The sequence below is a fragment of the Sycon ciliatum genome, chromosome 4 (genome assembly GCF_964019385.1).
Source record: "Sycon ciliatum chromosome 4, ocSycCili1.1, whole genome shotgun sequence".
NCBI classification, from domain to species: Eukaryota; Metazoa; Porifera; class Calcarea; order Leucosolenida; family Sycettidae; genus Sycon; species Sycon ciliatum.
The window spans coordinates 13842660-13868605 of NC_088646.1; the positions used below are offsets into that span (position 1 = coordinate 13842660).

At 47.8% G+C, this 25946-nt stretch overlaps 2 protein-coding genes across 2 annotated transcripts in view; both read left to right on the forward strand.

Moving 5' to 3' along the window:
• The window catches only part of LOC135814605 (kinesin-like protein KIF28), a 41865-nt gene extending 20862 nt beyond the window's left edge, over positions 1 to 21003 (forward strand). The window contains exons 14-29 of the mRNA XM_065327757.1: positions 99 to 167; positions 453 to 613; positions 960 to 1060; positions 3434 to 3575; positions 5476 to 5572; positions 10788 to 10930; positions 11377 to 11526; positions 12271 to 12358; positions 12785 to 12853; positions 13472 to 13559; positions 14196 to 14372; positions 14776 to 14898; positions 15188 to 15457; positions 17829 to 18002; positions 19506 to 19634; positions 20080 to 21003. Coding sequence (XP_065183829.1) covers positions 99 to 167; positions 453 to 613; positions 960 to 1060; positions 3434 to 3575; positions 5476 to 5572; positions 10788 to 10930; positions 11377 to 11526; positions 12271 to 12358; positions 12785 to 12853; positions 13472 to 13559; positions 14196 to 14372; positions 14776 to 14898; positions 15188 to 15457; positions 17829 to 18002; positions 19506 to 19634; positions 20080 to 20382 — 2284 coding nt within the window. The 3' untranslated portion in view covers positions 20383 to 21003. The remainder of the gene's footprint in view (positions 1 to 98; positions 168 to 452; positions 614 to 959; positions 1061 to 3433; positions 3576 to 5475; positions 5573 to 10787; positions 10931 to 11376; positions 11527 to 12270; positions 12359 to 12784; positions 12854 to 13471; positions 13560 to 14195; positions 14373 to 14775; positions 14899 to 15187; positions 15458 to 17828; positions 18003 to 19505; positions 19635 to 20079) is intronic.
• Positions 21004 to 22518: 1515 nt separating this feature from the next.
• Positions 22519 to 25946, forward strand: part of LOC135814606 (aromatic-L-amino-acid decarboxylase-like) — a 72988-nt gene continuing 69560 nt past the window's right edge. Inside the window, exon 1 of the mRNA XM_065327758.1 lies at positions 22519 to 23011. Within this exon, the coding sequence (XP_065183830.1) occupies positions 22805 to 23011 (207 nt within the window). The 5' untranslated portion in view covers positions 22519 to 22804. The remainder of the gene's footprint in view (positions 23012 to 25946) is intronic.

Sequence of the window (25946 nt, forward strand, 5' to 3'; positions counted from 1 at the left end):
CTGTGTCTGTGTCTGTATCTGTTGCTCTGTGTCTGTGTCTGTATCTGTATCTGATGCTCTGTATCTGTATCTGTTGCTCTGTGTCTGTATCTGTGCAGCAAAACCGTGATGATTGCAGCTCTGTCTCCTGCTGATATCAACCATGATGAAACGCTCGGGACACTAAGGTCAGTTCAGTGATGTATCTGACAACGTCCACAGTGGGTAAGACGGTATCCTGGATAATGACAAGGGAGAAATCACCGCTAAAACTCCTCGTTTACCCTACCCTCAATTTTGGGCTTTGGCCATTCATGGATTCTCCTGTGTAGTGAGCTGATCGTAAGTTCATGATTGGTAGGTGCATTTCAACTAATATTTTCATGCATGCTACATGTGTTTGCCCTTGCGTCTGAAACTTCTACTGTTGCTGTGCTGTTACTGTGCTGTTGCTGTGCTGTTACTTAATGTAGGTATGCTGATCGGGCTAAGCAGATCAAGACGAAAGCTACGGTCAATGAAAACCCATTAGACAAACTAATTCGCGAGCTCAAGGCAGAGAATGAGAAGCTGAAGGCTCAACTAGGACCTGGCGGACCAAGTCAACCAATTTCAAGCGCTATTGACCCTGAAGGTAAGACACTTGCTACAAAGTGCTATACACTAAGTCTTGTACGGCACATACTTTGAACTAGTGTATTCTATTGATACATGTACATCAGCCCTAGACGGCTAAAGGAAACGTCAAATGCGACCCCGTTCTTGTTTGAATGCTTCTATTGCTGTTGCTGCATCCACCCCCGCCATCACTGCTGCTGTTGATGTCGTGGTGGTTGCCACTGCTGCTGCTACTGCCGCCACTGCTGCCGCTACTGCTGCTGCTATTGCTGCCACTGTGGTTGGTCATATTGCCACTCTGGCTTTTGCTGCTGACACTGCTGATGCTGCCATCTCTGCTATTTGTAATCATGATACCATAGCGGAACAGCGACTACGGGCTGAGATTGAAAATGAGATGAGGGAGAAGCTTCTTGCCAACCAATATCAACTGAGAGAGGCGAATACTGACTTCGAGGATCAGGTATAGTGTGTGTATATGTGTGTGTGTGTGTGTGTGTGTGTGTGTTTGTGTGTGTGTGTGTGTGTGTGTGTGTGTGTGTGTGTGTGAGTGTGTGTGTGTGTGTGTGTGTGTGTGTGTGTGTGTGTGAGTGTGTGTGTGTGTGTGTGTGTGTGTGTGTGTGTGTGTGTGTGTGTGTGTGAGTGTGTGTGTGTGTGTGTGCACGTACATGTGTGTGTGTACAGAATGCATTATTGACAAGGCTCCGATGATACACTCATACCTTGGTTATCTGGACCCCGAAGCTACGGGCACTTCGATCTACCAGGCACCCTTTGGCCGAGTTTCAGCGGAACTATTACTACTCTTTTGTAACTTTTTGTGGAAATAGTGACGTCATGTGCCATATCTATGGCCTTTCCCCATCAAAATGTATGTAATTGGGAGTTACGGACATTTCAAAGTTACAGGCAGGGCCCGGTCCCGGACCACCTGGATAAACGAGGTATGAGTGTATGCGGTTAGGCCTGGCCCAGTCCGTGGATTCAAGCACTTTGTAGTACATTCTAATTTGGAAGATTGTGTCACAGAATGTGTACAGGTCATCAATGCAAATAATGATTTGTGTACACATGTATTGATACAAACTTAGAAGTTGCGACTTCGGCGGTAATAGTCATGAAGTTGATTGTTCCAACTAGGAACACACGCTTCTTGTCGAACTTGACACTTGACAGATGGCAGTCGTGAGTCAGTCAAGTGTCAAGTTTGGCAAGAAGCGTGTGTTCCTAGTTGGAACAATCAACTTCATGTATTGATACAGTTCTTAATCTCATGCTATGCTAGACACAGGCATACTAGTACTCCACCACTCCACCATTGACATCACTGACTCTACAGAGCTTTTTCAAGGTTGGACCAACGGTCACTTTTTGGGGTCATGTGCAAGAAATTTTGAATCGCTGGTGAACAGGCTAAGCCCAGTTCACGTTCACGTTGTATGGGAATGGATGCATGGAAGTGTTCACTTTGTATGGGAATGGATGCATGGAAGTGTTCACTTTGTATGGGAATGGATGCATGGAAGTGTTCACTTTGTATGGGAATGGATGCATGGAAGTGTTCACTTTGTATGGGAATGGATGCATGGAAGTGTTCACTTTGTATGGGAATGGATGCATGGAAGTGTTCACTTTGTATGGGAATGGATGCATGGAAGTGTTCACTTTGTATGGGAATGGATGCATGGAAGTGTTCACTTTGTATGGGAATGGATGCATGGAAGTGTTCACTTTGTATGGGAATGGATGCATGGAAGTGTTCACTTTGTATGGGAATGGATGCATGCAGGTGAAAGAAGTTTGTATGGGAATGGATGCATGGTGGTGAAAGAAGCACTAGAATGGTGCTCCACTTGATGTCCGACACTCGTGTTGAGTCAGAGCAGTTGCCAGGAAGCCCTTCCATGGCTTGGGCGAAAAAGATCAAGCTTCAGAATCGCTCCAAGCGCTGGTGGAGACGAACCTGTCACATATTGTATACCTTACAATGCGTTTTGACATGCGACCTGTTCACCACAATCTTAGGGTGAGCGCCGGTGGCGGGCACAGCGCCCCATCCTTGACAAAGCTCTATTACTAGCACACTACATGATGCAACAAAGCATCAAAGCATCAAAGCAGGTGCAACTAATGAATGTTCATCTTACAGTGTACACGGGCCTATTTTGTATTCTTGCTTACAATCATGGACAGACCTGTATTGCTTACAATCATGGACAGACCTGTATTGCTTACAATCATGGACAGACCTGTATTGCTTACAATCATGGACAGACCTGTATTTCTTACAATCATGGACAGACCTGTATTGCTTACAATCATGGACAGACGTGTATTTCTTACAATCATGGACAGACCTGTATTTCTTACAATCATGGACAGACGTGTATTTCTTACAATCATGGACACACCTGTATTTCTTACAATCATGGACAGACGTGTATTTCTTACAATCATGGACAGACCTGTATTTCTTACAATCATGGACAGACCTGTATTTCTTACAATCACGGACAGACCTGTATTTCTTACAATCACGGACAGACGTGTATTTCTTACAATCATGGACAGACCTGTATTTCTTACAATCATGGACAGACGTGTATTTCTTACAATCATGGACACACCTGTATTTCTTACAATCATGGACAGACGTGTATTTCTTACAATCATGGACAGACCTGTATTTCTTACAATCATGGACAGACCTGTATTTCTTACAATCACGGACAGACCTGTATTTCTTACAATCACGGACAGACGTGTATTTCTTACAATCATGGACAGACCTGTATTTCTTACAATCATGGACAGACCTGTATTTCTTCCTTTCTAGTTGCGCAATGCCCGGGCAGAAATCAGTGATGAGGAGGAGCGGCTTCTGCAAGTGAAGAGAAAACGCCAGCTTGTTCCTCACTTTCTCAACCTGAATGCTGATCTACAGCTCTCCAGAGTAGTTGAACATTTCCTGCCAGAAGGTCAGTGCAAGAAGGGTATCTGTTGCACAAGTGTTTCCTTTCGCTGGTAGAACAGCCTTTCTGTGTTGTCTCTCTCTTTGGAAATTGACCTGCACTGACCATCCACCCAGGGCTACACAAATATTATAATAATATTCTCTCACATGGAAGTGCATTGTCAGAAGAAAGTATTTTGTTTGGATTTCAGTTCATAGATGAGCCCTGTGCCTTTCTTCATTTCGTAATTCTATAGCGATTTGTAGCTTCATGTGGCGAATGGAGTAAAGTTCTAGCTGATGCATTGTAGTTGGGTTCATTCGATTTAAAGTGCCTCATTCCCATGTAGATCTCCCCCTGTATGTAAATGTGTCTCCTGTTCCTAGGAGGAGGGGCATGGTCAGACATACTGATTACTAGTAGCGACTTCAGTCCAAAATTTTAAAATTAGAATTATGGCCAACAGTTTACACGACTGGGTAGGGGCACCTCTGCAGATTATACACAGAACATCTCATGGGAATATCTTGTCCCATACTGGAGCTACGCGGCCACAAAGTTGGTATGCAATCGTCAGAGACCGTGTATGCAATTGCATGTGGAGCGATGGCACAAAAGTGGGTTTCTCCAACCTCATGACCGTCGTAGATGTTGGACAGGATCCCGGATGTGTTCTACTTTGGTGGATTGAAATCATCAGCTCCTGCTCAAGCACGTCCAGAATCTCGACAACAGCGGCGGCGATTTACAAGCCGAACGTCTGCTCGCTACGTCATGCCGAGCTCCTCAAGTAGTGCACTTCAATAGTCGACTTCAACCACTGGGCACAAACTTTTCAAACGGCTGAAAACTGCTACGGAGAAGAACATTACCGTGAACCTACATCTAACTAATTTGAGGCCGCGGAACACGTTGGTGACACGGTCATTGACGGGCAAGCTAGCTGAGATGCTGAAAATTCACTTCAGCGAAAACTAAACATACGGGCAATATATCAGAAAATCGATGAACCATGACATGCAACACACCGTTCGAAAGCTATTCATGTATGCTTGCCCATCATGCAAGAATCAAAGCTATTCATGTATGCTTGCCCATCATGCAAGAATCAAAGCTATTCATGTATGCTTGCCCATCATGCAAGAATCAAAGCTATTCATGTATGCTTGCCCATCATGCAAGAATCAAAGCTATTCATGTATGCTTGCCCATCATGCAAGAATCAAAGCTATTCATGTATGCTTGCCCATCATGCAAGAATCAAAGCTATTCATGTATGCTTGCCCATCATGCAAGAATCAAAGCTATTCATGTATGCTTGCCCATCATGCAAGAATCAAAGCTATTCATGTATGCTTGCCCATCATGCAAGAATCAAAGCTATTCATGTATGCTTGCCCATCATGCAAGAATCAAAGATGCAGGGCATATAAATACTGTAAAGCGTGAAATTTTCGCGGCTTTTTCAGTTCGCGTTTTCAGAATCCGGACAGGTTTGCGAGGTTTTAATTTTGCGATTGCAGAATGTGCTACTGTGGCATTCATGCTAAACCTTTCATGGATCTCCTTTTCGCGCTGTCTAAATTTCGCGATTTCCAAGCGGTCGCGAATTTCTCAGAAATTAGACCATGGCAATAATCATACCCGGTTAACAGTAGCGTGTAGGCAGGCGTAGAACTTCAAGAGAAAAATTGTTCCATGCACACCACCCCTTGCACCATACATTCGTGTGGCGAAGGATTTCTGCCTTTTGGTCACGTGATTGATGTTACTAGTAACTTGCTGGACGCAGTAGTCTGTGCACACCGTAGTGACTGTGCGGTAAGACTGCATGTGTATGCGTATGTGTGCAGTGTATGTGTGTATGTGTATGTGTTTGTGTTCATGGTGTGTTCTGTGTATACTTGTTTTATCCAATTGGCAGGGAAGACTGTTGTCAGCCGCTTGTCCAGGAATCGGTCACCTGCTGCTGTACAAGATGAGAATGAGTGGTCTGAAGAGATTCTACTGGAAGGTATCAGGTTAGTGTGTATGTGTGTGTGTGTGTTGCATTGACTACATCATCACTGGCCAGTGTGATAGGATGCTGTGCATGGATTCTCAGATCATCCCAAGTGCAGAGTGTGGCAGTGACCATCAACTGCTTTGTGCACGCTTCCTTCTTGGCACGTATCACCACTCTGTCAACCCGCAAGCTGTGCGTGTGCAACGTAGCAAGGGTCGCTTCGACACGTCCAAGTTATTTCTTTCTGCCGATGCAAACAACAACCCTGATGATGGCGCCACCCCGTTGTCTGCTTATGAAGACGCGGTGTCCACTCTCGTATCAACACATTGGCGCCCGCATGATCCAATAGATGAAAAGTGGAACGTCCTCCGCGATGCTGTTGTCACTGCCGGAACGGACACTCTTGGTCAACGCAAGCGTAAACAACCTGATTGGTATGTGGACAGTGGCCCGACTATTGAACCTCTGTTACAGGAACGGAATCGGCTGCACGCGCTCTGGCTTCAACATCAACGTCCTAGGGATCACACTGCTTTCAAACAGGCTCGCAGTCAAGCGCGTGCCGGAGTGCGGAAGGCTAAACGTGACTGGATATCATCCAAGGCAGAGCTCGCCAATGCACAAAGATTCTCAGGACGAACTGTGTGGAAATGTGTTCGTGCACTACAAACAGTCGAACAAGGCCCGACCCGCATCACAACTGCTGCGATCAACGACGAGAATGGAAATCCATGTGCATCTGCCGAAGACCAGGGCAAACGTTGGGGCCGTCATTTCTCTGGTGTTCTGAATGTGCAAAGTACGTTCAATTCCAGTATTCTTGACTGTGTTCCACAAATGCCGTGTCTGGATAGTTTGGTTGCGCCGCCTGATCTGTTGGAGTTACAGCAGGCAATCACGCAATGTCGAAGTGGCAAAGCTGCAGGTCAGTCAGGAATCCTGCCGGAGATGCTCAAAGCCTGTCCAGATCTGTTTACTGACCACCTACTGGAGCTTCTCCATTCAGTCTGGGACAGTGGCAGTGTTCCTGGCGACTGGGTCAACGCGCAGCTGGTGCCTATCCCCAAGAAAGGTAACCTTGCAGAATGTGACAACTGGCGAGGCATAGCTCTCCTCGACGTTATTGGTAAAGTGGTTGCTCGCGTCATCCAGAGCCGACTTGCTGATAAACTAGACGATGTGCTACCAGACTCTCAGTGCGGCTTCCGCACAGGACGTGGGTGTGCTGACATGATCTTTGCGGCAAGGCAACTAATCGAAAAGAGCTACGAGCATGAGCAGAAGTGTTTCTTCATCTTCATTGACCTGAAGAAAGCCTATGACTCAGTTCCGCGAGAGTGTCTGTGGTTAGTACTGCGAAAAGCTGGCGTCCCCGAGAAGCTGATCGCTGTTATCCGTGCATTCCATGACGGCATGACCGCAACTCTCCGTCTGTCGAATGTTGAAGCTGACCCCATCCCTGTGACGAACGGCTTGCGGCAGGGATGTTGCATGGCCCCTGTCCTATTCAACATCTTCATGTGGGCAGTGATGCATTGTTGGCGCCAGCACGTGCAGCCTATCCCTGGTGTAGGCGCAAAGGTCTTCTTCGAGCCAGATGGGAAGCTACTCCACCACCGTAGCCGCCGTGATAGATCCCTGGAGCTGACAGAGTGTCAGTTTGCTGATGATTCCGCTCTTGTGGCCGCGACACGCCAGGCCGCAGTTTCAGCCTTGGAGGTATTTGTGGATGTATGCAGCGATTTTGGCCTCACCGTCAGTGCCACCAAAACCAAGTTCATGGTCTCTGGCCCCAACATCTCTAACGACGATCTAGAGCCGCTCGCGATTCGAACTATGGAGATTGCCCATGTGTCGTCTTTTCGTTACCTTGGATCCAACATACACAGCAACGGCCGATGTCATGATGATGTCACATCCCGGATTGCACAAGCTGCCACAGCGTTTGGCGCTCTGAAGAAATCGATATTCCACGATGTAACACTGACAATATCCATCAAACGGTCAGTGTACAATGCTTGTGTGCTGTCGACTCTGCTCTATGGGTCCGAATGCTGGGTACCGCTACAGGCTGATGTTCATGCGTTGTCTGTCTTTCATCTCCGTTGTGTCCGCACCATTCTGGGCATCAGTCGTCAAGATGTATGGAATGACAGGATAACTAATGTTGAAGTCCTGGAGCGCTGGGGAGATACCTTGGACATTGAGTGTCGTCTCAGCAGACGTCGCCTTGAGTGGCTTGGTCATGTGGCAAGGATGGAGGATGAGCGCATCCCGAAGGCTCTACTGTTCGGTTCGTTTCCAAACAAGAGACCTGCCCATGGTCCGCGGAAAAGGTGGCGAGACTGTGTTCGGAGTGACGTCAAACCACTTGACGACTGGTATGAAGTGGCCACCTCTTCTCGCTCCAAATGGCGCCAGGCTTACCGTTGTCTGCCAGACAAGCAGAACAGACCTCGACCATCACCGGTTGTGTGCCAAACTTGTCACCGCTCCTTCAGTCGTGTAAGTGACAGGAAGCGACACAAGTGTACAGCTACGCGTGCCCTACCCGTAAGCCAACAGCCAGGAAGCTGTCACTGCGATCAGTGCGACAGATGGTTCCGGAGCAAGGGTGGATTTGCCCGACACAAGTGCTCGCCACCAACATCACCAGCAGAGGCATCTTCTGACACACTTGAGTCACCGGTTACAAACAATATGTCCTGCGAACGCTGCAGTTTCCACTGCGCCCGCTGCAACCGCTGTGTGCTATCGCGCCAAGGCATGAAACGTCACAAGTGCAGCCGTGGCTCGGCCAGAGCAACCAACACAGACCGTAGCTCCTTCTGTATCGTTTGCAATTGCGGTCGGCGTTTCAGTAGACCACAGGACCTATCCCGTCATCGCCCCTACTGTTCCGAACCTGCTCAACCCCCCATGGGGTCCGCATAGCCAGAATATGGCAGCGCGTCCAAGGTCCAAGGTCCAAGGTCCAAGGTGTGTGTGTGTGTGTGTGTGTGTGTGTGTGTGTGTGTGTGTGTGTGTGTGTCTGTGTATGTGTCTGTGTGTGTTTGTGTGTGTGCTTGCACTGTGCCAAAACTTCACTGAGTCAGTATCATGACTGTACCAACCGTGTGACACTGCTTTGGACTGGTGGCTGCTGGTGTTCATGTGCCTTCACTGCACTGGCCGTGGGTCAAGGTGCTGGTGCTCCTGTGCATTTTTGGCAGTGGAAAAATGTCCTGCGTGTGCTAGGTTATATCAAAGCATATCAAAGTGTCCTCAGTTAGCTGAGCTTTCTCATTTTACTCGACCCCCCTCTCTCTCTCCCCTCTCCCCCCCCCCCTCTCTCCCCTCTCCCCCTCTCTCCCCTCTCTCCCCTCTCCCCCCCCTCTCTCCCCCCTCCCCCCTCTCCCCCTCTCCCCCTCTCTCCCCTCTCCCCCTCTCCCCCTCTCTCCCTCTCCCCCTCTCTCCCTCTCCCCCTCTCTCCCCTCTCCCCTCTCCCCCTCTCTCCCCTCTCCCCTCTCCCCCTCTCCCCTCTCCCCCTCTATCCCCTCTCCCCCTCTCCCCTCTCACCCTCTCCCCTCTCTCCCCTCTCTCCCCTCTCCCCCTCTCTCCCCTCCCCCCCCTCTCTCCCCTCTCCCCCGCTCTCCCCCTCTCTCCCCTCTCCCCCCTCTCCCCTCTCCCCCTCTCTCCCCTCTCCCCCTTCTCCCCTCTCCCCCTCTCTCCCCTCTCCCCCTCTCCCCCTCTCTCCCCTCTACCCTCTCCCCCCTCTCCCCTCTCCCCCTCTCTCCCCTCTCCCCCTTCTCCCCTCTCCCCCTCTCTCCCCTCTCCCCTCTCCCCCTCTCCCCTCTCTCCCCCCCTCTCCCCTCTCTCCCCTCTCCCCTCTCCCCCTCTCTCCCTCTCCCCCCTCTCCCCTCTCTCCCCTCTCCTCCCTCTCCCCTCTCCCCCTCCCCCTCTCTCCCCTCTCCCCTCTCTCCCCTCTCCCCCTCTCCCCTCTCCCCCTCTCCCTTCCCCCTCTCTCCCCCTTCTCCCCTCTCCCCCTCTCTCCCCTCTCCCCTCTCTCCCCTCTCCCCCTCTCCCCTCTCCCCCTCTCCCCTCTCCCCTCTCCCCCTCTCCCCCCTCCCCCTCCCCCTCCCCCTCCCCCTCTCCCCTCTCTCCCCTCTCTCCCTCTCCCCCTCTCTCCCTCTCCCCCCTCTCTCCTCTCCCCTCTCTCCCCTCTCCCCCCTCTCCCCTCTCCCCCTCCCCCTCTCCCCCTCTCTCCCCTCTCCCCCTATCCCCCTCTCCCCCTCTCCCCTCTCCCCCCTCTCCCCTCTCCCCCTCTCTCCCCTCTCTCCCCTCTCCCCCTCTCCCCCCCCCTCTCTCCCCCTCCCCCCTCTCCCCCTCTCCCCCTCTCTCCCTCTCCCCCTCTCTCCCCTCTCCCCTCTCCCCCTCTCTCCCCTCTCCCCCCTCTCCTCTCTCCCCTCTCTCCCCTGTCCCCCTCTCTCCCCTCTCCCCCTCTCCCCTCTCTCCCCCTCTCTCCCCTCTCCCCTCTCTCCCCTCTCTCCCCTCTCTCGCCTCTCCCCCTTCTCCCCTCTCCCCCTCTCTCCCCTCTCCCCTCTCTCCCCTCTCCCCTCTATCCCCTCCCCCCTCTCCCCTCTCTCCCCTCTCCCCCTCTCCCCTCTCCCCCTCTCTCCCTCTCTCCCCTCTCTCCCCTCTCCCCCCTCTCCCCTCTCCCCCCCCCCTCTCTCCCCTCTCCCCCTCTCCCCTCTCTCCCCTCTCCCCCCTCTCCCCTCTCCCCCCTCTCCCTTCCCCCTCTCTCCCCTCTCCCCCTTCTCCCCTCTCCCCCTCTCCCCTCTCTCCCCTCTCCCCCTCTCCCCTCTCTCCCCTCCCCCCTCTCCCCTCTCTCCCCTCTCCCCCTCTCTCCCTCTCCCCCCTCTCCCCTCTCCCCCTCTTTCCCCTCTCCCCTCTCCCCCCTCTCCCCTCTCCCCCTCCCCCCTCTCCCCCTCTCTCCCCTCTCCCCTCTCTCCCCTCTCCCCCTCTCCCCTCTCCCCCTCTCCCAGAGCATGTCTACATACACATGTACACTGACCTCAGACTTTACCACAAAGCAAGCTATTGGCTTCACTTCATGTGCTGTCATTCATAGCAATCCATGTGCAGGACGCTGCGGATCTGCCTCACAATGCAGCATGTACATGTACAGGACACTGCTGATCTGCCTCACTATACCGCCAGTGTGTATGTGTGTGTGTTTCTTTCTGTAGTATACTGCACAATCACTGCCAGCTTGAGAACAAAGAGAATGAAGTCTGTCTAACTGCACTGGCGGCAAATGCTGACACCAAAGTGAACGGTACACCACTCGTTGGATGCCGAGTACTCATGCACAATGATAGAGTTGTGTTTGGTGAGTTACAAGACAAGAGCTGTGATCACTCGCTCGTCATATCTACAGATTTGAGATAATTTGGAGAGTGACCCAGAAGTGGTATTCTATTGGCGGGGGGGGGGGCATAGCGTGACGTATAACTATGCTAGTTTTGCACATGGCAAATTTGAAGACGAATGAACTACGGGCTATTATGTGGGGTTGACTGGAGTGTTCTTTACATTTACATGTATGCAGTGTCCACTGTCTGTGTATATACATGTATGCAGTGTCCACTGTCTGTGTATATTTGCCACCCCAGCTCTGTACACCAAAGTGCATGTACATGCAACAATCTACTGTCAGTTTGGAATTCACTGTGAGGGTTTAGACAGTTCTCTGCCGAAGGAGTTTGTTGTTGCATTGTGCAGCTTGGAGCAGTACACACACTTTCCTTCACTTTGGATCATTGCATGTTACTACAGGAACCAATCACTACATGGTCTTCATCAACCCTATGAACATGTCGATGTCAGCCAACTCACCAGACTTGGTAGACTGGCAGTATGCACAGCAGGAGATTGCAGAGCAACGTGGATTGGTTGTGAAGTCTGGAGAACATATTCTAAGCAAAGGTACACATGACAAGCAATGCCAGTGCTCATGCACTTGTCTCATCCAAGCGTTGTCGTGTTCCGAATGGTCAGAAAATATCCTGCATTATATCTATTGTCAACAACAGTCTGTCATGAAGAGGTTGTTGTGACTTCGGATATAAAGAATGGAATCGTGCGTCGCTCCCTACGTGGGAGCTCATGCTGAGTCAGCCATGCTGGTTCCAAATATTGCCGTTGAGAAACACCAATCATGATAAAGTAGGAGCATTTTGAGTCTACAGCAGCTTGGCAGTGAGAATTGCAGACTCGGAATTCAGCGAATACTATAGCTATCGTGCAGATCAGGCTGCACAGCCTGCATGGATGCCAAGTTAAGGAAAATGAAGACATGACAGTTGAAGCCCAATAAAAGTGGATCCAATGAGTGGATCCAATGTACGTGATCGGGGAAGTGGTTCGTAGATGGGTCCATGTTGAAAAGTACATGTCAAACGACTCGAGTGACAAGGATGGCCACTCAGAATCCTGCCACTTCCTGCCTAACACTTGTCTCTAAAGTTAAAACCTAGTTTCAATCCTAACTTGATTTTGGATCCTATCTAAGAGTGCATCTCATCCAAGTCCATAAGCATTTGGACACTTCTGCTTGTTCTTGGGACCCGGAAAAAGAGTTCGTCTAATTCAAGGGTTTGTTCAACCCAAATTTGTTTGATTAGAGAGTTTTGCTGTATTTATTGTGTGCCTATGCAATATGATTCACAGAGGAGCAAGTTTTCCATGATCAAGTTGTGGACTTGTTACCAATGGTGAATGAGGTCAATGCTATCAGTGAAGAACTCAACAAGTACAAGTATGTGATTTCTGCTGTTGTCCATGCTCAATACCCAGTTGTTGAGTGACTGCACTTCAAGCATTGGATATTCCATCCTACTGTTCTGGCAATAAATGGCTCCCTGCCGTATGACTAGGAATATGATTCATTGCTTAGGTTATAACATTAGTAACTTAGGTAATGGAACTTCTTATCTGCTCGTCCGGGCTCCCAGTACTATTCCATTCTTACAGGTTTAGGTATACTCAAGCTGCGGACAGAACTGTTTCATCCTTTGTGGACTCATCAGCGCAGCACAGACGAAATGAGGCCGAACCTGATAGCAATGAAAAATTTATTTTCCAAAGCCCTATTTAAACCAGGCCCGAACGTACCTTGCCAGAGTGCTATATGTAGGTGCTGTGACATACAAAGTTCTCTATTGGCTTTCTGATGCTCTTGCAGGACGTTTGAAATAGTCGTCGTCCCAGTTGAAGCCACCTATGGAAAGAAGAAGAGAGATGCTACAACACTGTGAGTACATACTTAGTAACAAGCAGACTGATTGGGGCTGCTAAGGGACTGAATCCCCTCATAACCCTGGTTAGCCGTCTTGGTATAGGGTTCTCATTTTCTCAGTAGCCGCTTCATCCCCATGCGGTGTGAAGATTACAGGGAGATTGCTCTGTGTGTGGCACACCGGAAGAATGCAGCACATGTGGCTGGTATCCATGGATGCAAGATTGCCTGTGAACAATCCCAGGGGTATTAAAAGCTGTATGGTACTTCAGTATGATAATGCTAAATTCAGCTCAACTCTCTCGTCCATTGTTTGTCTTCGTGTACTTCAAGTAGGTGTATCCGTGTAAGGTCATTAGAATACTCAATACTGTAATGTATGGTGGATGCTGGTCACACATGTGTGCTTTATCAATAGGTTGATTGTGATACGTCAGTGCATAATCACTATCATGATTTGTGGCTCATTGGGAACACTTACCCTAAAGACTCAGATCAACTATGGTGTTGGCAGCTACATTTTCATCACTTCTTGGAAATAATTGCAAGTCATGTTTATGAAAAGCTGAACAACATGTGTGATGTTTCTGTGATGTTTCTGTGATGTTTCCCGTTTCAAACTGACCATTTCAGACCTGTTGTGATGATGCGCGATCTACTGAACGGAAACTGCTGGTTGTGGCAGTACGGAACATTTCTCAACCGCCGCTATATGATACAGGTGGGCTTGAAAATAGGTAATGGTTGCTTGAGTGCTTCATAAATATGCACCCACAACGATACGTGGGTGTCTTTGATCATCCATACTGGACCAATTGTCTGTGATCATCCATACTGGACCAATTGTCTGTGATCATCCATACTGGACCAATTATTGAACTTTCTGATCTTGAAGGTGTACACTACTGAGTATGTAACTGCTGTAACTCTAGCTCTTCAGACTGAGATTTTCACCGGTATGTTGAGTGCCTGTGTTCACACATTCCCACTTGAAAATACCTGCCGAGCAGCAGACACTATAGAGTTACATGTAAGACCTGCAGCAGACCTAGAGCGGGGTTCTAATGTTATGTACAGGTAGGCAGCACCGCCCGCGACTTATGACTTCACCGAGATTTATTGGTATATTTTATACAACTCAGGCCGCTGGTGATATGCTCTATTTCCACACGGCCATGCAGCCTAGGCCGGTTTGCAATGCCACCAAGCTTACTTAGTACTCATGCATTGGTTGCCCTTACATCATGATGATGTCATACTGATGCCATGGGAACTTGAAGACACGTGTATTTTCAGTGCATGTCCTACAACTTCACTCCTTGTCTATGTTTGCCATAATCACTTGTGATTGCATCAGGAGCTTTATCAACGTTGGGTCGATGGCGAAGTCATGGATGCGCAGACCATCCCGCAAGAAGATGATCCATTCTGGGAGCCACCTGAGCCAATTCTTGTTGGAACTGCATGTGTTTACTTGCAAAGTTTAGCATACGGAATGGATTTCCAGGATAAACTGGCACTCAGCGACTACCATGTAAGTGCTTCAAATGATTTGTTCTGGCTGCACAATGTTTATTCAAGGTTTCCCCAAGTGCAGTTGTGGTAGATGACTGTCCAGTAGAACCTACCAAGGACATGTATTTACACTCATGCATGCGCCCACTCACTCACTCACTCACTCACGCACTCACTCACGCACTCACTCACGCACGCACGCACACATGCACACATGCACACACGAACACACACACACACACACACACACACACACACACACACACACACACCATTTGCCAGTGTACTTGGGTGTGTGATACACTACAGACATGTCTCGGCATGCCTGGATGATTGTGCCAAATGCAAATTGCTTTGATATAATTCTGATGTGATCAACAGTGTCTTGAAACCGCTGCTCCCTCCTTGCCATTTCTTCACAGAATGTGGAGCAAGGCAGCATAGCCGTGGCAGTGGAGCCATGCAATGCCGACTCAAGTGCACTGGATGATGATTTCTTTGTAGAAGATCCTGATCAACTAATGGGAAAACCATTTCATTTCAAAGTAAGTGCTGCTGGGCTAGCTTAATTTAAAACTACTTGTATTTAAAACTATCTTTGTTGGTAACATAGTGTGATAGCATGATATGCTTGTATCGTATGATAGCTTGTATCTTATGATAGTTTGTATCGTATGATAGCTTGTATCGTATGATAGCTTGTATCGTATGATAGTTTGTATCGTATGATAGTTTGTATCGTATGATAGTTTGTATTGTATGATAGCTTGTATCGTATGATAGCTTGTATTGTGTGATAGCTTGTACTGTGAACTACTGTGCGTGTTTGTGTAGGTGTGCGTTGATCAAGTGTCGGTGACCAAACAACGGTTCTCTCTGGGTCTCCACGTGGAGTATCGCGTATACGGAGAGGACACTAGCATTACCACACACACTGTGCATGATACGCTTGACGCAAAGTTTGATCATTCTCACCAGGTGTCATTAGATGTACTGGACAAGGAGCATCTGCATTACTTTGATGATGGTTGTATCATGTTCCACGTCTATGCTCACCAAAGCAATCTGCCGCCCGATCTTGGAAAGTCGCTGATGACAACGACGGTAAGTCACCAATCTTTGACAAACAGATCTTATCACATCATTCCAGTCTGGGATCATTACCATGCTTTCAGAGAAGACCTTTCAGAGAAGACCGGCTTCAGCACGACACACAAGCGCTGTGTGCGAACCAACTTCCCCCACCAACTCAGTACCAAACGCTGCCAAAAATCAATTGTCCCACATAGCCGCTTTCGGGTGCGTGGTTACCGTAGCTCATTTCCTCTTTTTCTTTGTTCTCTTATTAGAACAGTGTCCATTGGTCAATGTCTACTTGATTACGTCATGCTGCTCCTAAGTGAGGCCAGAATCAATTCAATTGCGGCCTTGGTTCATTGTACAGAGTAAAACATTTTATAAGATGGCTGTTATTCAGTATATGTACCAGCACTACACGCAACACACAAAGGAGGCTCGCGGATTTGCCAAAAGTCCGAATTGCTTGCGAGATATTATCATCAGGTACCGTATTTTCCGGAGTATAAGTCACACCCAGATATTTTTGTCACAATTTACGGACATCTACCCTATTTATCACCATTAATTTCATTAATTTGACCATCATAGACTCATAGTACACTGTAGGAGCCGCACCAACCTTTTTTGGATGAATCACTGGTGTTCAAAGTGCGGCTTATACTCCGGAAAATACGGCAGTACTGGCTGATGAATCCGCTAACCTAGTTTGTGTGATCTGTGTAGCATACTTCAAGTACATGTGAACTGCGCAGATAGTATCCGGGCACTATACTAGTGAACTCATTTATTCCCCGGGCAGCTGGGATTTTTCACAAATATGGTGGAAATCAGCAGACTCATGGAACCCGGACACCAGTCATGATCCTACAATACTCCATCTGTATGGCAAATGATGGAGGAGTTGACTACAAGTACAAATCGATGTGTCGGAGCTAGGCGTCAGGTTGTTGATTGTCTCACTAGAGTGTCAGTTGGGTTCCTAGTTGTCGCATTGTCTCATCTTATATTATTATTACAGTCGTCCCTCTCTAATCCGGCACCTTTTGCTACGGCGTTTTCTGCTGGATTAACGAGGGTGCTGGATTAAGAAATCCTGCCCTCTGACCCGGCCCTACCCAATTGCATGCATGTGTCATACGTCAAAACGCAGGGTTTTTCCATGTCGATCCAAGTATTTGGTGCACAACTTTATATTCTCAACTGTTCTCCAAGAATACACACAGTGATAAAGTGATAAAGTAAAACAGAGAACATGTTCACATGTACTCTTGCACACACATGCACACACACACACACACAGACCTGAAAATTGGCAGGACACTACTCCTTGCTAAAATAAGAAAGTATGGTTGACTGCTTAGCAGTTGTCTCCTGGACAACATTGACCCTCTTGAGAAGGCCACGCAAGCAGTCGACATCATGCAGGTCGAACGACGGATGTCCTTCGAAGCAAACAATTGCATCAGCAAGTGCACGGGATGCTTGTGCCAGAGTTGGAAGGCTGTTGGAGTGCGCATCCAAGATGTGCTAGAGCTGTTAGCCAGTTAGTTGTAGAACGTCAGTACCGTCGGTCAGTGTCGTGCATCGTAGCTGATTGTTTAGTAACTGGTGGTGTTAGTGGACAGTATAGCGTAACTTGTAGTTCCTTGGTCTTTCTCTTTGTATAAATTGAGTTCGGGTTCGGAAAAGTCCTAACAACCAACCGAACTGAACTCTCCCGCGTGAGGTCGAGTACAGTTGTCAACTGAATTCGATCGATAACTGAACTCTGAAGTGGCCCCGCGCGCGCGGCACTGACCAGACTGGCCTGGCAAGGAGTGCACCTGTACGGTACGCGATTTACGACTGCCGGATTATGAAATCAAACTACGTGCAGTTTGAGCGATTCGTTTCAAAAAGTCACTGCCGGAGGCGGAATTCAAGTGCCGGATTACGATGTAGGAATTGAACGAAAAAAATCGGTTTCATCAGAAAGTGCGCCGGTTGGCAAGGGTTCCGGATTAACAAGTGCCGGATTAGAGAGGGACGCCTGTATTATCGAGTGTTAGTCATCAGGCTCACCTCCCACCGCTTTAGGAGCTGCATCTGCGCCTTGATCCTTGAAGGGTGGTGGCGTTCCTACGGATGCGGAAAGCCCGGCTTCCAGCCGAGTCTCACGCGAACCGTGAAATTTTTAATTAGTCATCAGGGGACAGTTGCTGGGAACACCAATCCATGTGTCCTTTCTCCTTTCTACAAGTATATCATAGGTTATTATGATCAGCCACCACCACTACACAAAGGTCTAAAATAAAATATGTTCTAAAAAATTATATCATAGCTTGCCCAGTTTCAGCAATGTACATGTACATGTATATATTATGTATATGTACTGTATTGCTTTCACTGAACACAGGAGCTGCGCAAGGCAGAACGGATGCAAATGCAGTATGGATCTAGCTCTAATGAAGCTAGGCCATTCACCGCAGTCACGCATCGCTCACAAGAATATCTTCAACAGATGAGATCGGAACTTGTCGTCTTGAGATCGCGTGTCAACCTACTCTCTAGAAAGGAGAAGAGGATACAGGTGAGTGATGTGTTTCTTTACAGTGTAATAGCTGCGGTGTTCATCAGCGGCATACATGCTGCAGTATGTGTCGTAGCATATCACCATGAGTAATAACCAACAGCATTTTGTGTGACAAGGCAATAGTGGAACATGGAAAGAATGGGTGTACTGTTTGTTTCCCTACCCCACCCCAAAAATATTCCTGGCTAGAACCCTGAGATGGATACCTTGATGCCAGCAATCCTTTTTTCGGCACCTTGTCCTCACCCACTTACTGTGGTGTATGAGCCCTTAAGTGGTGTTCTTTCTAAGTCCACCCAGAGTCTGATGATTTCAGGGGGTGTCGGCCGCTGGGCAATTCAATGCCATGAATGGCTAATTCTGTCATCTTTGGAAGATTACTCCTGGGATCCCCTCTCTCGGAGGGATTCGCGTGACCGATTTCTGGCAGTGAGGAAGCTCACTTCAAGTACATGTGTGTGTTTGTGTGTTTGTGTGTGTACATGTACACTCAAACGCCTCTTACCCGGACGCCTCGGATACGGGCACTCTCTACCGGGCACCTTCAGCTTGAGTTACTATGGCAAAAAAATTGGGAATTTTGAACTTTTTTTTTGATATGCACAAGTGTGTATTAATTGTCACTGCCAACTCGTGTAATCCACACATTTTCATCAATGGATTCTTTTTTATCCTGAGCATGTGCAATACGTGCCAGATAAACTTCATCAAAAACTGATAGCGTACATGATAGATGAGTTATCCTGAGATGCGGGCAAATCTGAGATACAGGCAGTGCCCGGTCCCAAGGTGCCCGGATAAGAGACGTCCGGGTGTAAGTGCCTGTGTGTGTGCATGTGTATATATGTAAATGTGTGGGGTATTACGTTCCTTGGCATTCGTCTTATTGAGCACTCTCTGTAGGCTGCTTTATTGCTGCTGTGTTATGCATCGCTCGCTATTTTTCGTAATTAGAGAACTCTGGTGCTAGAGCGACCAGCTATCTCAAGGTATGTGGTGCCACCTTTGCACCATGGCCAGTAGTTCGGCTTACTTAAAGCTCGTAGCTGTACTGATGAGGCCTAGATGGCCGAAACAGCTTCCTGTCTACAGCAATGGGTATGTGTGTATTACGCTCCTCGACATTCGTCTTGTTGAGCACTCTCGGTAGGCTGCTCCAGTGCTGCTTCATTATGCATTGCCCGCTACTTTTCGTAGTTACTGTAAAAGCCAGTATTCTAACGAGGCGCATATACAACGATTCCCAAAATTGACTGGTTCACGTGTACCAAAAGAAACGATTCTCACTCATTCTAAACGCTCAATAGTAACAGTATATGTATCGATTACTGTATAACGATTTCTATTTTAACGACAGATTTCTCCTCGTTAACTCGTTAGAATTAGCACTTCGTTATATATATGTATGTATGTATGTATGTACGAGTGCGACTTGTGCTGTACATAATAACTGCATAAATAACAATTGCACTGTTATGTTTTTTCCCATTATCTTTGTAGACATTGGTTGAACAGTGGGCAATGAAGCCCAAAACAGAGCAGTCCTTTCGACCGTTTCACCGAGCTGTCAATGCTGCTGTTTTCAGCACAGGCTCCAGACTACGGACAATTGCGAAGACGGTTGGAGCTGTAAGAAAAATGGTCTATTTTGTGTGTGTGAGTGTGTGTGTGGGGGGGGGGGAGGAGGGGGGTCCGTGCGTATGTGTGTGCATGTGTGTGTGTGTGTGTGTGTGTGTGTGTGTGTGTGTGTGTGTGTGTGTCTGTCTGTCTGCGTGTATGTGGGTGTGCATATGTGTTTGTTTGTTTGTTTCGAGATCTCCGACTCAGAATTCTTCTTTTCAACCGGAACTTTATATAAAGTTTGCATCGTCGTGTCAATGCTACCATTTCAAAACGCTGATGATTGTTTTTATAGCTGACCAGTTGAGATGTTGTGCTTTTAATATTACGCAGCATGCTTATTACTGTCGCACAGGAATGTCTTTACCTTGGAACCTTTTATGATATATTGGCATTCTTTAAACTTTTGTGTGTTGCTATCATTTTGTGAATGAATGTGAATGTTCTATCCTAGACCCTGCAAGTGCAAAAATTTACCTCCGAGAAGAGCAGAGGATCTGTTTCAGACATATCAGACCACGAGCGGGAAGAGAGCGGTACAGCTGCTGCAGTTGCTTCTACAAGTGAATCACCTCTATCAGCCGATGCTTCTGCTGGTAGTGATGTTGCTGGATTTAGTCCTACAAGATCAGCAAGTACAAGTCGTATGACCGCCGCTGATGTCCAGAATATTGACAAGGGAGCAACACAACAGCAGCAAGCAGCATCACCTCCACCTCGCAAAGTACAGAGCAGTCAAGTTTGTGTTTTGCAGTAGAGTTTACTCCTTTCAAAAGACTTTGCTGTGTCTGTATCACATCTGATCGCGGGCATATATGCGTGGTATGTGTATGTGTGTGTTTGTGTAGGGTATCTGTGTGTGTATGGTATGTGTGTGTGTGTGTTTGTGTGTGTGTGTGTGCGTGCGCGCGCGTGTGCGTGCACACGCGAGTATGCGTGTATGGGGGTATACATGCATATACTCGTAAATGTGAATGTGCCTGTGTGCATGCATGTATTTCCAGGTTGGGTTCAGGAATGAGCTTCACTTGGAATATAGGTAGGTTATGCTGTTTTCTGTTGCAGTGCAATGAAAAACTCATGACTTTGCCCCCCCTCCCCCCCCCCCCCCCCCTCTCACCAACTGGTGTTTTGGTGTTTTTCTTCGACAACATTTTATCCTTACATGCTTTTTCATTGCTTCCATGGATTTGACCTGATTTCTCCATGCTGAGGCACAAAATGATGAAGTGAAAATCATGAAAACAGTACTGTCTGCCGATTTTACATTGAGATTTTATAATTACTTCATTATTATCCAGATCATGCTAAGCATTTCTTCAAACTTTCATACCATGACTGGAGCATCTTTACAGTTGAAAATACTTCAATTACAGACTCTGCGCGGCACCCGATATAAACACAACCGTAATAAACTGAATTGGCAAACAGTTTTTGCCTCTAACTTTCTCAGTGGAGACAGGAAGCTTATCATGGAAAGAAATACTACAAATCTCCAGCTATTCTTCACAATCATCATCAATAAGGACTCCGAAATTCATGAAATTTAGCAAGAGGAACTAAAACACACTGTGTAAAGACAAACACTAAATGGACCCCTACATTCTCTCTCTCTCTTTCTCTCTCTCTCTCTCTCTCTCTCTCTCTCTCTCTCTCTCTCTCTCTCTCTCTCTCTCTCTCTCTCTCTCTCTCTCTCTCTCTCTCTCTCTCTCTCTCTCTCTCTCTTTCTCCGGCTCTATCTATCTCTCTCTCTCTCTCTCTCTCTCTCTCTCTCTCTCTCTCTCTCTCTCTCTCTCTCTCTCTCTCTTTCTCACTTGATCTCCCCCCCCCCCCCCAGCTGCATTCCTATTGATGCCTGGTGTAGGCTATGATTCCGAGACCTCCGGTCGGATGAGCCTCACCAACCACATTGGCACATCGCCCCTATTCCCCTTGTCTTGTTGTCCAGTGTCACTCAGTTGTCATCTTTGAAGCTCTTTCCCATATTATTATTATTAGCAGGGCTGTGTTTGCTAGTAAAAAACAAAAAACAAAAAAACAAACCTTGTTTTGTTGAAACATGATTGTTGTTGGTTGACAGCATGTAACAGAAGTATAAAGGTCACTACTGTAGCACTGTTTCCGAACACGGTGGTCCTCCCCTTGTCGCAACTACACGTAATACTTACAATTCATGCTGTCAACCAACAACATATATTGTACATGACTGTATTCTACTTTCTAGCCTATTCTACTTTCTAGGCCACCGACTGCCGAGGCTGGTCGGTGACTCAGTCTGTCTTATGTACGATGCATGATGTTGGCATAATATGCGGATACTGCCGGCAGAAAAATGGGCAGGATTCGGTACTTTTTCTGGTAAGTTTCGTGCATGTTTGGTATGTGGATAAAGGAATGGAGCAGAATTCGAGGAATTGCCCGCCATAAGGTTTGTATGGTTCTGCCGATTTCACTGCTTTTCGAGCAGAATCTGCCACCTTTCCGAGCATTATCCGCCAATGCCTAGGACTCTCAGTCTCATGCTCAGGTTTCAACACTAAAAGGCGTCGCCACTAAAAAGTAAAGCGATAAAAGCCATGATACCGGTAACCATGGTACTGCAGAGTACAGCTACAAATTGTAGCTAGCAGCAGACTACGACTACGAGTACGAGAACGGTTCTGCTGGCCTTGGCTTGGGCCTTGTGCCAGTGCTGAGGCTGCAGTACCGGTATCATGCCTGAGCAGGCTGAGGCAGCCCATTGCCATGGCCGCGCCGAGTAGATGGAGTATGCTCGTACAGACTGTCACAGTGTCACAGACACTGTCAGTGTGGGTTTCGCCTCCGATCCATAGCTACTGTACTGTAGTCTGTGGCTGGTGCGCGCTGCCGCTAGGCTCGGAACTAACTGTTACTTTGAAGTCGCGGGAAAAAGGCTGTGCAGTTCATGGCGACTTGCCGTCACATCGCGGCACGGAGTCTTCACTTGATGGATTGTATTGTAAAGGCGGCGATCTGCTATGTTGTCAAAGCTTCGTCGACGGGAATACCGCAGATTGTTGTTATGCTGGAGTTGAAAAGTGAAGCTGAGCTGGAACAGCGTCTGACTCCGTGAGAACTGTTATCCCATAATAACCGAAAGACGTATTTCCTTTGCCGGTCAATGCAAATTTTGACACTAGGAAAACATCGACACCACCATGGATTTCGACTTATTCCTTGTGAACGACCTTCCCGATCTTCCAACTTTCGACTCAAATGCTCTGGAAAATGAAAACGTGGAGGCTGTGTGCGTACCCCAGTATGCACCGGGTTATCTACGCTCTGTTCTACCGGCGGCACTTCCTAACGATGGTGAAGCCTATCGGAAGGTATTGAAGGAAATCAGGAAGTACATCAGACCAAAGGTGAGCAATCGATAGAGTCCACACTGCTCACTAGTGAGTAGACCATACACATTACACACTGCGGCGAGAAGCATACTATTACTAGTGGGAGCAGTGAAGAAGTAGTGGAATCACAAGTACGGTGGTGGATGCAAGGTGGGGTCCTGATGGTACTGTCCAGTGTAGTATTAGTATGTTCCTAGGAAGATGGGCCTAGAACAGTGTAGCACACAATCCTGTCCCCGGGGAAAATTGCGGAAAAAAATCGCAAAAAACGCGGGGAAAAACGCGGCATAATATGGCATAATTTGCGGTAAATATGCGGTAAATATGCGGTGAATAATATTGATGTGCGGCAATTTTCAGTGAGTATGTAGTGAAATCAATCAGTTACAAGTCTCTGGTGTAAGCACTCGTCATATTTGAGTAAAAAGCCGCCACGATGAGACGTTGCTGACCGAACAGTGCACTGTGTGTACGTGTAGTGCAACAAAAAAGTTCAAAAAACGCGGGAAAATCGCGGAAAACGCGGTCTTTTAAAAAATCGCAAAAAACGCGGAAAAAAACGCGGCCGCGGAATTGCAATTTTCCCCGGGGACAGACAATCATGACATTTTGGTCATGTGGCCATATAACATGGCATAGCAGGGCCACATAGCATGGCAAGGCTGAATAGCATGGTTATAGAATGGCCGCATAGCATGGCATAGCCGTGAGGCTCAGTACAGGTATAAACAAGTGCCTACCCGTGTCTGGCAGGTTGTGAATGAAGACTTGTCTAGGTTGGACTGGTCATTACTTCATCGGCATTCTGATGTTGATGATGCCATTGTCCTGTTTGATGCTTTACTACAGTCAGCATTCCATCGTCATCTGTTGCCTTACAAAGTTATTCCGCGGACAGGAGACTACATTAGGCCTCGTCCTACTATGCGGGATGCATCCCGACCCTGGATCACTCCGGACCTCAAGTGTGCTGTGAAACTGAAGCGAGATTTGTATAGCATTTATAGGAAGTATCCAACCAGTGAAAACTTCATTGCCTTTAAGCGCAAGCGTAACGAAGTGAAATGTTTGTCACGTACCCTCCATCGTCAGTATGTACAGTCGGTTCATGCCACCCTGTCTTCCCATGATCGCCCTAGTCTCCATCAATTTCTCCGCCATCTCCGTAAGAACTGTAGTCGGGAGCCGATCCGATCAATGACAGCTTCAGACGGCACGGTAGCAACAGATCCCGCAGACATAGCAGACATATTGAACACGCAGTTTACGTCGTTTGGACTTCCTGACGACCCTACGTGGCCTATACCACCACTCACCCCTTCACCCTCAATACCTGCGTCCCTCCTATCATTGTCGACTGGTACAGCCCAAGTGAGGAAATATCTCCGTAATCTGAAAACTGGCAAGTCCCCTGGTCAAGACGGAATTACCAACGAAGTTTGGAGAGCTCTTGCTCCGTCTGTTGCCTATCCTGTGTCAATTATCTTGAATATGTCATTTCGTGAAGGGAAATTCCCAGCCATGTGGAAAACTGCGGTAGTCGTGGCCACCTACAAAAATAGAGGACCACGCACCACCCCCAGCAACTATCGCCCTATCTCATTGCTCTCTACTTTATCAAAAGTGTGCGAACGTGTTGTATATGACATCATTTATGATCATGTTCGCATTTCACTTTCGCCAGCACAGTCGGGCTTTTGTCGGGGTGACTCCACCAGGTACCAGGTTACCCGCCTCGTGCAAGACATCCACACCGCCCGGAACGCCCATAACCATGTTGCTTTAGTTTTCTTCGATCTCGCAAAGGCCTTCGACACTGTTTGGCACAGGGGTCTCTTAGCTAAGCTGCGAACAGTATATCGCATTGATGGCAAGGCTATCGGCTGGCTCTCATCGTATCTCTCTAACCGACATCAGCTTGTACGCCTCTCAACTGTGTTATCGGAGCCTTTACCCGTTACTTCTGGAGTCCCCCAGGGTTCAATCCTTGGGCCACTGCTATTTCTCCTGTATATTAATGACCTCCCCGATATTGCCCCTGGTGTCAGCCTTTTCGCTGACGACACAGCCCTGCTTTGCTCCAATGCTTGCCCTACACGCCTGCACGAAGCCATGCAAGATAGCATTGGGAAAGTTATAACCTGGATGCATGATTGGAAGTTGCAGCCAAACGTTGATAAAACGGCAGCTATGTACATTTCCCCTTCTCCCCCTTCCCTGCCACTTTGTTTTCCTTCTTCAAGTGTTGCTATTCATATTGTTGAAGAGCATAAGCATCTTGGCGTTATTATTGACTCTAAATTGTCGTGGTCACCCCATGTGCAGTATGTCTGCAAGCGCACAAGCTCCATCCTTGGGGCTCTTCAAGCCCACTGTAGACATCTTCCTCTTTCTTGCAAACGCTTGTTTTATCGTTGCTATATATTGCCCTTACTTGACTACTGTGATACTGCTTGGTGTGGCATAACTACTACTGTATTGAACAAGCTAGAAACCCATAACCGCATGCTCCTTAAAATCTTATTTAGCAAAGATCGTCGCTTTCCCTCCGCTAGTCTTTACGAAATTGCCAAGATCAGTCCCCTTTCCACTCGACATAAGTACCACCTCTGTGTTCTCATACATAAAATATTACTAAATAAAATACCCTTGCATATGCAGGCTTATAATTGGTTCTCCGAAACACGGAATACCCGGAACTCACTCAGTCTCCCACGCGCTGCCTCCACCCTATTCACTAGATCCCCGATCTTTGCTGGCTATGTGTTTTGGGCAACATTACCAACGCAGGCCAAGACCAGCACGTCGATGGATAATTTTGTTGCTAAAATCTCTGCTCAATTATAGGTTTCATGTATATCCTGCTGGTTTGTCTCCTCCTTTGCCTTCTTTGCCTCTTACTTGTATTCTTTTATCTGTTTTACTGCTGTGGTTGGCTTTCACCCTTGTC